This window comes from Misgurnus anguillicaudatus, chromosome 11 (assembly GCF_027580225.2).
Source record: "Misgurnus anguillicaudatus chromosome 11, ASM2758022v2, whole genome shotgun sequence".
NCBI lineage: Eukaryota > Metazoa > Chordata > Actinopteri > Cypriniformes > Cobitidae > Misgurnus > Misgurnus anguillicaudatus.
The window spans coordinates 2,751,532-2,765,597 of record NC_073347.2 but is presented as its reverse complement, the minus strand read 5'-3'; the positions used below and the strand labels follow the sequence as shown (position 1 = coordinate 2,765,597).

At 36.5% G+C, this 14,066-nt stretch overlaps 1 protein-coding gene and 1 long non-coding RNA gene across 2 annotated transcripts; both read right to left on the bottom strand.

Moving 5' to 3' along the window:
- Positions 1-4,268: 4,268 nt before the first annotated feature.
- Positions 4,269-9,555, bottom strand: LOC141368838 (uncharacterized). The gene is made up of 8 exons (XM_073873627.1): positions 8,517-9,555; positions 8,259-8,356; positions 8,031-8,081; positions 7,530-7,914; positions 7,278-7,445; positions 5,673-5,802; positions 5,454-5,561; positions 4,269-5,083 (listed from the first exon to the last, which is right to left on the bottom strand). Exons 1-7 carry the CDS (start codon positions 9,553-9,555, stop codon positions 5,540-5,542), a joined length of 1,893 nt encoding a protein of 630 aa, XP_073729728.1. The 3' UTR covers positions 4,269-5,083; positions 5,454-5,539.
- Positions 9,556-9,997: 442 nt separating this feature from the next.
- Positions 9,998-12,690, bottom strand: LOC141368756 (uncharacterized). Its single transcript, XR_012371996.1, has 2 exons — positions 10,873-12,690; positions 9,998-10,464 (listed from the first exon to the last, which is right to left on the bottom strand). It is a non-coding gene; the product is annotated as an uncharacterized lncRNA (long non-coding RNA).
- Between the last annotated feature and the right edge of the window lie 1,376 nt (positions 12,691-14,066).

The window sequence follows — 14,066 nt, the reverse complement described above, 5'->3', positions numbered from 1 at the left end:
GTGCTTCCCAGCCCATCAAACCTTCACATATGGGGCAAGGTGGAGTCACCAGCATGCCCACTGTGCTCCAAGTGTGGAACCCTAGAGCACATTCTGAGTTGCTGCTCTAAGGCACTGGGAGAGGGAAGGTACCGGTGGAGGCATGACCAGGTGTTAAAGGCCATCACTGAAGCCATTGCTACAGGAGTTGAGGGGGCCAAGCGCTCCCTCCCCTCCAGGCAAGCCATTGCCTTTGTCAGAGCGGGAGAGCAGCCAAAACAAGCAGTGAAAACAACTGCAGGCATCCTGGCCACGGCGCGGGATTGGGAGCTGTTAGTGGACTTGGAGCGGCAACTCAAGTTCCCTGGCCACGTTGCGACTACCACCTTAAGACCAGATGTTGTTCTCTTGTCTAATTCCACCAAACAAATAGTTCTGCTGGAGCTTACAGTCCCTTGGGAAGACCGACTGGAAGAGGCCTTTGAGAGGAAGCTCACCAAGTATGAGGGACTGGTCAGAGAGTGTCGACAAGCTGGGTGGAGAGCACGGTGTCTCCCAATAGAGGTAGGATGCAGGGGCTTTGTAGCACGATCCTTGTACAGAGCCTTCAGTCTTTTAGGCATTAATGGAGCGAAGAGAAGAAGAGCCATCCGTAATACCACTGAAGCAGCAGAGAAAGCCTCGAGATGGATATGGCTCAAGAGAGGAGATCCATGGGGGTCAATGTAGCTCGATTTGCCAACTGGACACAAGCTGGGGTCTGATCAGCCACAGCTGGGTCACCTGGATGAGGGTGTCTGATGTTGAAAGACCCGAAACACCCAATGATTCCAGGAACATCACTGAAGATGTGTCCAGTAGCATCAGTGGATGTATTTGCACAGCTTTCATTATTTTTTCTGACATTTTTTCTCTGTTGACAATACAATGTTAAAATATAATTTATATTGGCACGAACACAATTTTTGTATAACATTTATAATTGTTATAGGCTACTTCATCTCTCTCTTTTCGTTAGAGACATTTGAATGTGAGATTCTGGAAACGAGATCTAACGTTAAGTTTTGCGGACCCGTCAGGTCGGGAAATAAAGGGGGTGAACAGAGAGTGTATTTTAAGTGGTTTACTGAATAGAACCTTGTCGGAGCTGGACAAAAAAACTGTCCAGCGGAGACCTCCTTAAACCTTAGGTGTGTATGTGTGTGTCCCGGATAAATATTAATAAAAAAGGAATACAGTTCAAAAGTCGGACTGTAAGTCTTTCATGAGAGCATAAATGCCTGTAATATGTTACCACTATAGTACTATTTAAAATGATTTCATTGATATATTATGCCTATAAAGGTGTTAAATAAAAAAATTGTCTAATCCAGTAATTAATTTTTTGATCTGAGCACACAATCAGAAAACCGTGGTGGTTAATTTTTTCATTTTTGTTTTTAATTTGAAAAAAACGATTGAACAAATGATTCACAGACTCATAACCATGCTTTTAAAATTTTTCAATGCCGTCTTTTAAATAGGAAATAAAGACAATGTTTCTTGACAAAAGATCAGATAGCCTATACTAGGCTAATTAAAAATAAGACGCAAGTGTGCCAACAGCAGTTGGCCCACCATCTACTGGCTAAAAAAAATATTGGCCCGCGGCCAAAGTTACTTGCCGACCCCTGCTTTATATCATGAGCCTGTTCTAATCCTATCTTCATTCCCACTTGTGACAGATAAAACTGACACGGTTGATGAGGACACAGTCAAAACTTTAAAAGGTAAACTGAGAAGTTAACAAAACTTCCATACATGCATATCTATGCCAATTTATTTTAAACATGGATAGCCAAATGTTCATTCATTATTGGTTAATTGGTATATTCTGTTTCCTTTTCACAGACCGTGTGATAAAGCAGTCTTCAATTACGGTGTCTGAATTGCAAGAAGAAGTGACCCTCCACTTAAACATGTGACATCTAAACTGTTTTGTGTTTTGGTTCAGCTTTTAACAGGTTTATCTTAAGTTGGTTGAAGGCGGAGTGCACCATTATTGAAAGCCAATGTTAACATTTGAAATTACCTAAACAAACATGTCTCTACCCCACTAGAATCTGGACCTTCTTTTGATAGAGCCACCACACACATACGCAACCCGGCAAGGATGTCGGTTAGTAGACACGCCCCTTACTACTGGTTGGCCACAAGTGTGTTTTGGTAGTCGGCCCAATTTCCTTTTCCAAAGCGTTTTTCAAACATTGTGCACTCCGCCTTTAAATTGCACTTAAACATTTTTTTTCAGTAACTTTTTAAGCAGAGAATTACATTATGATTATAATATAATCATTGCTTATGCCTATTCAGTGATTGCATATTCATAGTGTACTTTTCATTAATACATTTAATGTTAACATTGTACAATTTGATAGCTCTGTAAAGTAGCTCTGTAATTGCATTTCTCTGATATTTGTTTTATATTGTTTCTCTTTGGTCAAAAGATTATTAATGTCTCTGTGCTTGCTGGATTAAAATTTACTTTAGATATTTTTGTAATGTACACAACACAATATGAAGTATATTACATTGTTCTGTATTCAAAATCCGTGTATGTGTCTTAATATTTAATGATTTTAATGTAACATTTTAAATATTAAAAACAGCTATATAATAGAATAGTAGTGTAATCCTAATACATTTCTATTAATGTAATGCTAGTATATTTCTAATATACTGAAGTACTATTAAAGTGTTCTTAAAGCACAGTTAAATTAAGCTTTAAATGTATTCTAACTGTATTTTTAAGTGTATGAGAAGTGCATTTCAAATGAATTTTAAAGAAGTACACTTAAATTGCACTAAATATATTTGAAGTTGTTCCAATTGAACACAATTTAAATATAATGCAAATAGATTAAAATTGACTTTAAAAATATCTTGAAATGCATTTAATATATTTGAAGTGGGTTCAATATAATACATTTAATATGCATTTAGTATAGTAGCTTTTAAATTAAGTATGTCCCAAAAATACTCTTTAAATATATTTCTTTTTCACCTGGGATGGCGGGTACATGTGTGAAGTTTTGCTTTTAGTTAAAAGATTGGTAAATTCATATCCAAGTCACCCAAAACTGTTTATATTCTGCGTGTTTCTATAGGCTACGAGTAAAACAGCATCAGACGATTCAGTTTTAGCAGCGATCTGAACAATTCATTCAAACTGATTCGTGAACCAATTCAAAACTTTTGCCCATTTGCTTTGTAAAGAATCGATTCAAAAGACTCATTTATTTGCAGCACTTTGTAAGGAATCGACTCAAACGAGTCATCAATTCGCGAATGCCTCAGAAACACGAGACAGCAATTTAAAAATAAAATATAAATTTCGTAATTAATAAAAATACAGTAACAGAGGAACGCTGCACAATGTAAACGAAGTAAAAGTAAACATGTTTCCACCTCGGAAGCGCAACTTGAGTCGAGAAGGGCATATGGGCAGTTGCCCGGGCAACCTGAGCAACCCACCTGTGCACGTCCCTGGTTTTAGGAATGATTTCAAATTGAAAAGCTCATTGAAATGTATCTTTTTGTAAGAAAAGGCATTGGGCACAAAGTCAGAGAGGTGAAGACATTTAATCAAAGAGGGATAAAAACACTGTTAATAGACAGTTGTCAGTAATTATTATAATAACAAAGAATGATAATAAGACGCCAAATCCAGTCTGAAGACTTCATTTTTGTGACAACTGTTTCGAAAATACGATGGTTTAGCACTATAGGGGGAGTTGATCACAAATGAGCAGTGTCTTGGTCGGTTTTTACTATTATGGGGCGGTTTCCCGGACAGGGATTAGACTAGTCCTAGACTAAAATAAATGTAAGAGCTGTCCAAACTGAAAACAACTGGCACTTACATATCTTAAAATACATCAGTGCCCTTTGTTTTGCCTCAAAATGCACATAATAATGTTTTTAGTACTGTATGTTTCTTAAAACTAGTTATATTTCCCAATTAAACTCAGGTCTAGTCCTGGCTTAAGCTAATCTCTGTCCGGGAAACTGCCCCTATAAGTTCAATAAACATTTATCATACTGACTGATAACGCTACAATTTTGCCTAGTTTTTATTTATAGACAGATTTAATGACAAACATGTGCATAATTAAAAGAGGGTAAAAGTCTTAATAATGATCTGTTTGCCCTAAAAAAACAGAATACACTTTGACTTAATGGCTTTAAGAAGGGCAAAATGTTTGGAGTGAGATCTTGTTGCTTTTATGTTTTCCCCAGCAGGTGTTTCAAGCACTTCAATAATTTCTGTGGCTTTAGCTTAAGTTCATTCTAGATTCATTTAAGGCCAATTGCAATTATATTATCATAAATATATATTACATGTATTTCGTAAAGTAATGTACTTTTAATCAGCTCTTAACTTTACAACAAAAATAATAGCCAACAGCGATAACAGAAATAGCTGCAGAGTAGCAGTTTACATAAGATTACCACAGATTTAAATAAAATAAGTTAATCAAAATGTCTTGATTGAGAGAAATCATGCAAATTAAACTAAAACACAGAGTAATGAAGGGTATATTTTAAGGTTTAGTTCAAGTGTACTTACTTATTTGGGTTAAAACAGCATCAGGTTTAACATTGTGTCTGATTGGATTTACTACGTTAACTCCCAGTATTTTATACCAAGATCAAGGGTTTGATATTGCATATGAAAAACATGTACATAATTAAGCCAAGTTAATCATTTTGTTCAAATAAAAAATTAAAAAAGCAAATTAAATCATCTGCTAAAGAAAAGTCTTCCATATTCAATTCAATTTTATTTATATACTGTAGCACTTTTCACAATTGTTTAATTATTTCAAAGCAGCTTTACATTAATAAACCTGACTCCCTAAACTCCTAGGAGAAAAAAAACCCTAGAGAGCCAGACATAGCTGATTATATAGAGAACTTACTATATATTAGATACTTTATTTTACAACTTTAAAATACAAAAACATTAAGAATTAAAACATTTTTTTTATGTGTTCAAGGATGAGACGGGATCTGCATCAGATGTTCAGTCAGCGGTCTGTGTTCATGAAGTCTGAAATACAACCTGAAGATGAGAAAGAAAGAAAATGTCAACATTTAATTTTTAGTCATTATATTTATAGTATATCTAGAACCTTAAAGCCACAATATCAGTGGCGGCTCGTAACTGTTCATCCGAGGGACGCTAATTTAAAATAAGTGTTTGGAGTGTCATGTGAGTTGCTTGCGTTTTTAAAATATTTGTTTGTTGCGTCATGTGATCCATGTGCATCAAGTGTTTTGTCAAAATAAGTGCCTGCTGCACACACGTCAAAACCATTTATGATAAAAGAGACGCTCACGTTCACAAAATACAAGCAAGACACTCCCTTAACAGTAAACTTTGATTACGCACGAGATTATGCGATTATAGTTAAAAAAGCATTCATTCATACCTCCTTTAAACTCCATACGTCTCAGGATGATGAAAACAGCATCTCCAATCATTCCCCTCTCCTTCAGTCATTCAGCTTCATCCTTTTCATTTTTGTGTGGATAGTGCCCTGTAGAAAATGTACATTTAAAAGTAAACAATCTTACTATACAACTAACTACACAAAATAAAAAGCATGTAATCTGCAAAATGCAGTTTCCTTCTTGAAAAGGTCTGTTACCTCATTTTGTATACGAGTAGCTCTTCTTCGTCAGACTCAGTTTTAAACCAGTCATGATCTAAGATCTCCTTGAGCGTCGGACGATCACTTGGATTCTTGGCCAGGCACCATCTTAACAGATCATAGATTTCTGTACAAGATTTAGGAGAGAGCTGATTAGTCATCATGACACACAAATGGCAATAATGATCACGGCATAAAGAGACGCTTTTGTTGTCATTTAATAATACTGCAAAAAAGTCTGTCTGTCTGTCTATCATCTAAAGGGACCCTGGTTTAGGGCTGGGTATCGAACGTCGATACTTTTATGGTATCGAACGAAAAACTTTGATACTTTGAGTATCGAAAAATGATTTATCTTTCGGTGCCAAATTTCGGTTCCAAAAGCCAAGCGGCTGTGTCTGTGTGAGCCTGTACTTGCATGTAAGGACCTAAAGCGCCGGCGATTGGCTGTCCACCACCACGTGACGGGGAAGATTTCGGAAGATACTCACAGTCACCCAACACACGTGTAAAAAGGATACAATATGAGAAATGTACAGAAAGGCTTTGTGACAGTGTAACCAATTCAGTGAGCGCAAGTATTGCCGTGCTGTCTCCGTGAAAGTCAACCAAAACGGCGTTTCTCCTAAAGTGACGAGGGGTCTCAATTTAAAGCACGCGCGCAGCCTGTGTCTCTTAATGCTTATGAAATACTCGCGCCTGTCTCTCCGCATCACAAGACTTCATGCCCTCGTCTCCCAAAATGGACGATGCGTTTTAACCTATTTTTTTCAGTCTATGGTTTAAAGTTAAGCAGCCCAACACTGCTTACAAGCCTGGCTTGTTATTTAAAACAAACTAAAATTCAATTTAACGCATTTGCTACTCATTTTAAAAATCCCAAATGTAGGCTATTTAATATTTTGATAATTATGAAGTTGAGTATTACAGTTCTTTGTTTACAAAAACAAACAAACATGCATAAAAATCTTCCCAGTAAAACTTTTTACTTTTTGTCAAAGTTGCAGCAAAATGAACCCACTTATTTAAATTCTGCTAGTTCAAGCTAAAGACCATTTTCATTTCATAAAATAAAGCAGTGTTAGTTATATTCTTAATTTCTTTATTTTTGTTTCCTTATTTTCATAAAACAAAAACAGATAAGTGTGTCTGCTGGCACACCCCTATCCAAAAAGCACAACCAGTTTTATTAATAATGTTTCCCTGAGTGAGAAGTGTTACCAGAATTTGTTTTAAATAAGGTGAAAAATAAAAGTTTTGTGTTTAATGTATTTTTGTTAATGTTTAAATGGATTTGAAAACATATGGTTTTGGGAAAAAGTATCGTTAGGAACCGGTATCGAAACGGAGGTATTGAAATTGGCACCGGATCGAAAGATTTTAAATGATACCCAGCCCTACCCTGGTCACTGACAGACAGTACCTCAGGTTAAGATGATGGCACAGTGATGTAATACATCAGCGAGCCACTAAATGACTGTTTAGCTAAACACAATAAAATCTAACATCTTGCCAGACAGACCGTATCCTCTGATAATAATATTTATTGTGGATTTGATCAGAGACTTTGTGTGTGCATGTTGATCAGTCATTTTCACTCACCCTTTGATAAATCCTTCTCAGTTGTCCCGAAATGAAAGTTCTTTAAATCATAGGGGTAATCTCCAAGCACCATGAAGTACAGCACAGAACCTAAGGCCCAGACGTTTGCTGGCACGGCGTGGAATTTCTGAGCCTTGTAGATCTCAGGCGGGGTGCAACATGGAGCTCCTGTACACAAAACATCGTGTTGAGTCATTTTGTAAAAGAAACAACAGTTTTCAATACTCCGCTATATAAAAAAATGCAGCTCACCCGTAAAGTCATCGGTATCACAGACATCATCATGCGTCAGATAATGTCCAAACCCAAAGTCAATTAACTTCAGGGTCATTGTTGATTGCTGCACCAAGAAGTTTTCGAGATGGAGGTCGGTGTGGAAAACTCCATTATCCAGACAATGTTGTACTGCCAGTACTGCCTGACGCATGAGATGTCTTGCTGTACTTTCTCTAAGATTTTCTTCACGAAGAACAAAATGCAACAAGGATACGCTGTGCAGTGGGTACTCCAACATGAGCGTGTAAAAGTGTTTAGTCTCGTACCAGTCATACATCTGTATGACATTGGGGCATGAGGGCGCTTCTCCTAACTTAAGCATCAGCGCCACTTCTGTTATAAGTGGTTTGGGGTATCCAGGCTGGACAAAAAATGGTCAACAAATTACAATTAGATAAAACATCTTGTATTGGTGCGTAATCGCTATACTGTCTATTTTCTGTTTAGTTCAATTCATAAAATTTTATGACAACTTACAATCTGAATAGTGCGTTCATTCTTTCGTTTGTTTATTTGCTTGATGGCAACCTGTAAAGAGAAAAACAACAAAAGTTAATTTCTCTTGAGCTGACTAAAGCGGCTCACCTGACACTGCACACATAACTTTAAGGTTTAAGAATCTACAAACTTTAAAACATGGTTTAGATCAAGTGGACATACAAATTTCAGCAAACATTGTGTTTGATATAAATACGAGTGCATTACCGGAGTGTCATCCGATATACGGATCCCTTTGTACACTCTGCCACCGCACCCTTCCCCAAGCACTTGATACAAAAGTTGATATTCAGAATCAAAGGGCTCTGAAAAACACACAGAAAATGATGAGGTGACAGTACATGTTAACACTCATATACTCACAGATGAAAGGTACAGCATACATTTCCAGGTACAGAAGAATATGATGAAGAAACCATTTCACACATTGTTGCAAAGTAGGAGTAATGAAGTCAGTACACTCACCTCTAAGCAATGAGCGATTAACTCGTTTCTTCTCGCTTGGCGGTTCAAAAGCTTGTTGAACAACATCTATAACTTTTGGCCTGACAACTTTATCATCTTCTGGCGAGGGATCTCTGGGATTTTCAAGGACTTTTGGTGGGGTAATTTTAAATTTAGTTGGGTTACGAATCCAACCTATTGCGGGTTTTCCAACAAATTTTCGTCTGCGAGTTTTAAATCTCGCTGGGATAGGATCCTCAAAATCTTCTGGCAAGGGTTGTCTGGGATTTTCTAGAGCTTTAAGAGCTTTTGGCCTGGGATTTTTACAACCTTTTGCCTCAGGACTTCCAACATCTTTTGACCCAGGATTTTTTGCTTTATTTGGGTCAGGATTTCCACCACCTTTTAACCCAATATTCTCTGGAATGGCACCTAACGTCTGTAGCCTGGCATTGGCTGCAGCGATGCCACCAAAACTGGCCAGATCCGCACCATCCATGGCATCAGGAATAGCTGGATCGGCATCTTTTTTCACTTTACTCTTCCCTTTTTTACTCCAAGGGTTGTGAAATGAGCGGCTCTTTGAAGCCTTTTGTTTTTGTTTCTTTAAGCCAACACTCTTCGATTGAGAATCTGCCAGATCAACAACTTCCCTGGCATCAGGGATAGCTGGATCGGCCTCAATCTGTGAAGTCGGCATCGACTCCACTTTGCCCCTCCGGAAGCATCCAAAGAAGCGTTGCGTCAATGTCATGCATTTATCCGGACGAATCTTTGGTTTTGATTGGGGGCCGGCCAGAGCAGGAACATCCATGCCAACAGGAATATCTGAAATAGCCTTGGGCTGTTGAGTTGGCACAACAGTCACTTTTTCTCCCTGGAGGTTAGATTTGCGGCTCTTTGAAGCCTTTTCTTTCTGCTTCTTCGGACCAACGTAGGTCTTTGACTGTGATGCAAGATCAACAACTTCCTTAACATCAGGGATAGCTGGATCCGCTTTAAGCAGGGGAGTCGGCACTGACTCCACCTTGCCCCTCCAGAGACAGTCAAAGAATGCCATTCGTTGTTTTTCCGGTTTGATCTTATTGTTTAATTCAGAGCTCGCCAGACCAGCATCATCCTTTACATTAGGATTAGCTGAATGTGCATTAAGCTGTGGAGAAGACCAGAGGTGGGTCAGACAGACAGATGGACAGACAGACAGATAAATGTTTCCATCCAAGGCTTTTTAGCAAAAAAATGCTTAAGCGCATAAACGCAATGTCAATACCTCAAAATACATATATATAAAAAAATAGCTTTAACGCAATAAATGTGATGTCACATGATAGATCTTCATCACGCGCAACCTCTGAAGGGCATAACAGCAAACAATAGGCGCTCTTATTGCAGCCTGAGACTTTCTGTTTTGATTTGCAGAGTCGATCCTCCATATACACAGAGGGTACGCAATCTGCACTGAACTTACTTCATGAAGTGCTGAAATGTCAATCACTTATCCATAAAATGATTCATGTTTATTCTCCTAAATATTACATTTTTTCTCCTCATATTCGGGTCCCTTTGGTGAAAGCACATTTATTTTAAATTACCAAGACCACAAACATCAGACTCGACCTGGCTAAGCTTTTATTGTAAGAGCATTAGAGAAATTAGGTAGATAATTTGCTCAAGATCAGATTTTTTGTGATACACCCAAACTAATGTCGCTTTCATCATTCGTGATATCACCACGGACACCATTTTAGCACCATTTGAATAGAAAACCTTTTTTACGCATATTCACTTGGTCGATAACAAAACCTGGATGGAAACATGTCTATAAATGGACAGATAGTTGTAGTAAATGTAATGATGTAACAAACCTCTGAAGGAATCAGTGTTTCCACTTTATCATTATGAAGGAATGGGCGCCTTACAATATTCCATCCCTTCTTTAATGATTTCAATAATTTATTCTCACATTTTTCTACACCAAAAAAGAAAAACAAAAACAAATGATAAACTATTAGAAAATTCATTATGACAAAAGAGAATGACAAAGAACCGTGGTCAGTAATAATACTTAATAAACACATTTAACAAACTGTCCACCCAGATACTATTTGATTAAATATGTATATGTAATTGAGTATCTAATTCTTTATAACAAATTCCTAAAAATACAGCAATGATTATTGCATTAATAATGCTGTTAAAATAAGAGTTTAAAACACACTAGAAAAATGGTCTAAACTTAATATCTTATTGTAAGATGCTTTATTTTACTGACATTAATGTAGTAAGATATCAGTATCTGCAAGGGCCAACAAAACTATTGAGGAACAAACATGGTACAGATTTAAAGATTGTCAAGAACACAAAATTTCCATCTGACCTGTGGGGCTGTTCGCCTCCTCAAATGCAGGAGTAAACTCCTTTACTCCTCCTCGTGGATGTGAACTCCCGGCGCGTCTGTCTAACAAATGTCCGTTGTTCGGGACAATGTCAGGGACCGCACTTGGTAGGACAAAATCCATTCCACCATCATCACATCTCCATCCCAACACTGCAATTCAATAAATAATGTTATGAAATGAATGCTTTAACTGAAGTGATCAATATGTGTCTAAAACTTGTCACTTATTTTAATCTATTATTTATTCAACTGTACAAAATAATTCAATAAAGTAATGCCTTCATTTGAAATTATAATTTTTCTTTTTGTCTAAATTGTATTGAAGCCGACAGAGAACATGCATTAATATTATTTTTGCTTGCTTGTTTTCTCGTGATCATGACTTTATTTTCTGGGGATCTCGAGATAACAAAAAGTTGTTATCCTGACAATCCAAATGTCATAATGTAATTTCCTGTCCATAATATTTAGTGTATTTTAAAGTGAACTGCTGATGCATACGTGTAGCTAATAATTACATTAAAACGTATAAGATATATAAATAAGAGCTGTCCAAACTGAAAGGAACTTGCACTGACATATCTTAAAATACATCAGTGCCCTTTGTTTTGCCTCAAAATGCACACAAGTAATGTTTTTAGTAACGCATGTTTGTTAAAACTAGTTATATTTTCTAAATAAATTAAGGCCTAGTCCTGGTTTAAGATATCTCTTCCTGGGAAACCACCCCATAATGTGTGTGAATTTAGGGACCATCTTCAAAGTAATAATGTACACGATTCTATCTTTAATAGTAATTAACAATTATATTAATAACTATATAAGTAAAAGTGTACATAATAGCCGACAACCATATGAACACAGTTGGGTTTGTGACTGTTTGTTGACTAAAAGTTATTCCATTTAAATGCTGTATAAAGTAGAAACGTGTATATTAAAGAGTAACTTTAGAGACGGTCCCTAAATTCACCACTATCAAATTGTCAACTACATACTGACGAATCGATTTCATCTTAAACGAATCCCTGATCTAAGTAAAACCTAATTTGTTCATCCCCTAATTTACCAAAATATACCTCTGCTGTCTTCAAACAATACAACCCGTTCATGTACATACATATTAAGAACCCAAGAGCTTTCATCACATCACAAAAAATACAACTTTTGTTAACTTGAGATAACGAGAAATTAAGTTGTGATCATGAGAAAACAAGCAAGCAAAAATAAAAATAGTACACAACATTGGCTTCAGTAAATGAACAAAACAGTCTGGATAACAACAGTATGCACTGCTACCTATTTATTATGTTATACATCCCTTACGAAAGTGAAACATTTACATCCAACAAAACATGGTTAACGGTACTTTATTAAAACCATTGTTACCACAAAATAACCCTGGTTTTGCTAATAGTACTCAATACACCAATAAACATGGTTACTACACTTTTACCACATAAAACCATAGTTAATTATCGTGAGGGATATTAAAAAACAAGACCTCATACGGCGTAATTCTTATCTTAAATTGTGAGGATTTTTTATTAATTTTGGTCGCTTTTTGTTAAATTAATGGAGCTAAAATTTGTTTGCGTATTCTGCCGGTCAAGAAAAACGGCGGGTAAAATATCAAGTACACGAGCACCACCTGGTGTTTCTACATGTACACGTGCATTAACAACACAATAACTTTATGTAAACTTATCAGCATGAAATTCAGACTTTTTGCTTTAACTCGCATCTTACCTTTTTGGCGTTTCGCCTCATGTGTTGGATAAACATCCACCATCTCCTCCTCCTCCTCCTCTCCTCCTTCAAATGGATTTAAACCGGCAGCGCGCCCGACTTGTGACGAAAGTCCGAAATCAGGGACATAGTCAAAGTTCGGCACAGCATTCGGCAGATCCATATTTTCAACATCTGCTCCTTCCATGTCCTTGTCGGACAATGGTGTTACAGGACGAAACATGATGTGAAAAGATAACTGCAGACTTAACTGTGCTTAGACTCGGTTCACAGAGGGTTGAAATCTAAGTAAACTGTCTGTCCGTACACAGTGCGTCAAGCAGTTTAAAGTTGCGAACTATTTGAAAGTCTGCAAATTCACTTGATAATCTGTACAGTAGCGTTCGGAGTCAACCAAAGGCAAGCGTTCAGATCAGTCAAATGATACCAGTTTCATCTGGCTGAGCGTTTTATAGGCACCGATTGTGATGTCATAATGTCTCTATGACAACGATAAGTTCTACAGTATGGTTGTCATGGAGTTTAATGACTTTGTTCTGTTTACGGTTCAACTGTGATGAGTTTTATATATATATATATATATATATATATATATATATATATATATATATATATATATATATATATATATATATATATATATATATATATTTATGTCCCCTGTGTTGTTTAATTAAAACTATTTACAACATTTGGACTTTTTATTGTAGATATATATATATATCAAAACTCTTTAATATGTCTTAATGCTTAGTTATTACTACTTTTTAAAATGTATTTTACAGTATGTATAGATGCTATTTTGTATTAATATATTTAGACCTATTGTGTTATTCATTAACAACCACTAGATGGCGCTATGTTAATTACCAGTAATGTTAAAAGAAAAGAGTATTAGTCGAGAGTAAAACACAGACATGCTCAGATTGTATGGAGATTTTATTTAAATCATCAAAAAGCATCAAAGGTCATATATTTTAATGCATGATACATACAAATTTTTTTTCATTGCTCAAAATCCTTCACACGTATCAAATAGTTAAACACTGGCAAAAACAGACATTAAGTTAGCTAATAATTCCTCATCCCTTACAGCAGTTGAAGCATCAGCAGAGTTACATATTGCTGGGTTTACTGCAGGGTTAAATTCACTAAACACTACTTAATATTAATTCCCAAACACATTAAAGAACATTTGACATGTTGACTGATGAAGAACCACCACAGAGACTAAAGGGTCATGGTGGTGGACAAAATACTGTATGAGATGAGAGGAAAAGATCTTTAAAAATGTTTCCACTACCAAACAAATTTTGTCTGCCCCAAACCAACTTTATGCAACAATCTCTTATCATTGGTCAGATAACATGAAGCCTAAATTAACCTCCTGAACCCGAGCTTTGGTTAGACTTTTTTTCCAGATTTTT

What these genes read in the sequence shown, in the direction of transcription:
- LOC141368838 (XM_073873627.1), bottom strand. Translation starts at nt 9,555, where the DNA reads ATGGCATTCTTTGACTGTCTCTGGAGGGGCAAGGTGGAGTCAGTGCCG. An exon ending in GTATATCGGATGACACTCCG is followed by an intron (nt 8,082 to 8,258) that starts GTAATGCACTCG and finishes TTCTCTTTACAG; the next exon opens with GTTGCCATCAAGCAAATAAA. An exon ending in CTACTCGTATACAAAATGAG is followed by an intron (nt 5,562 to 5,672) that starts GTAACAGACCTT and finishes CATTTTCTACAG; the next exon opens with GGCACTATCCACACAAAAAT.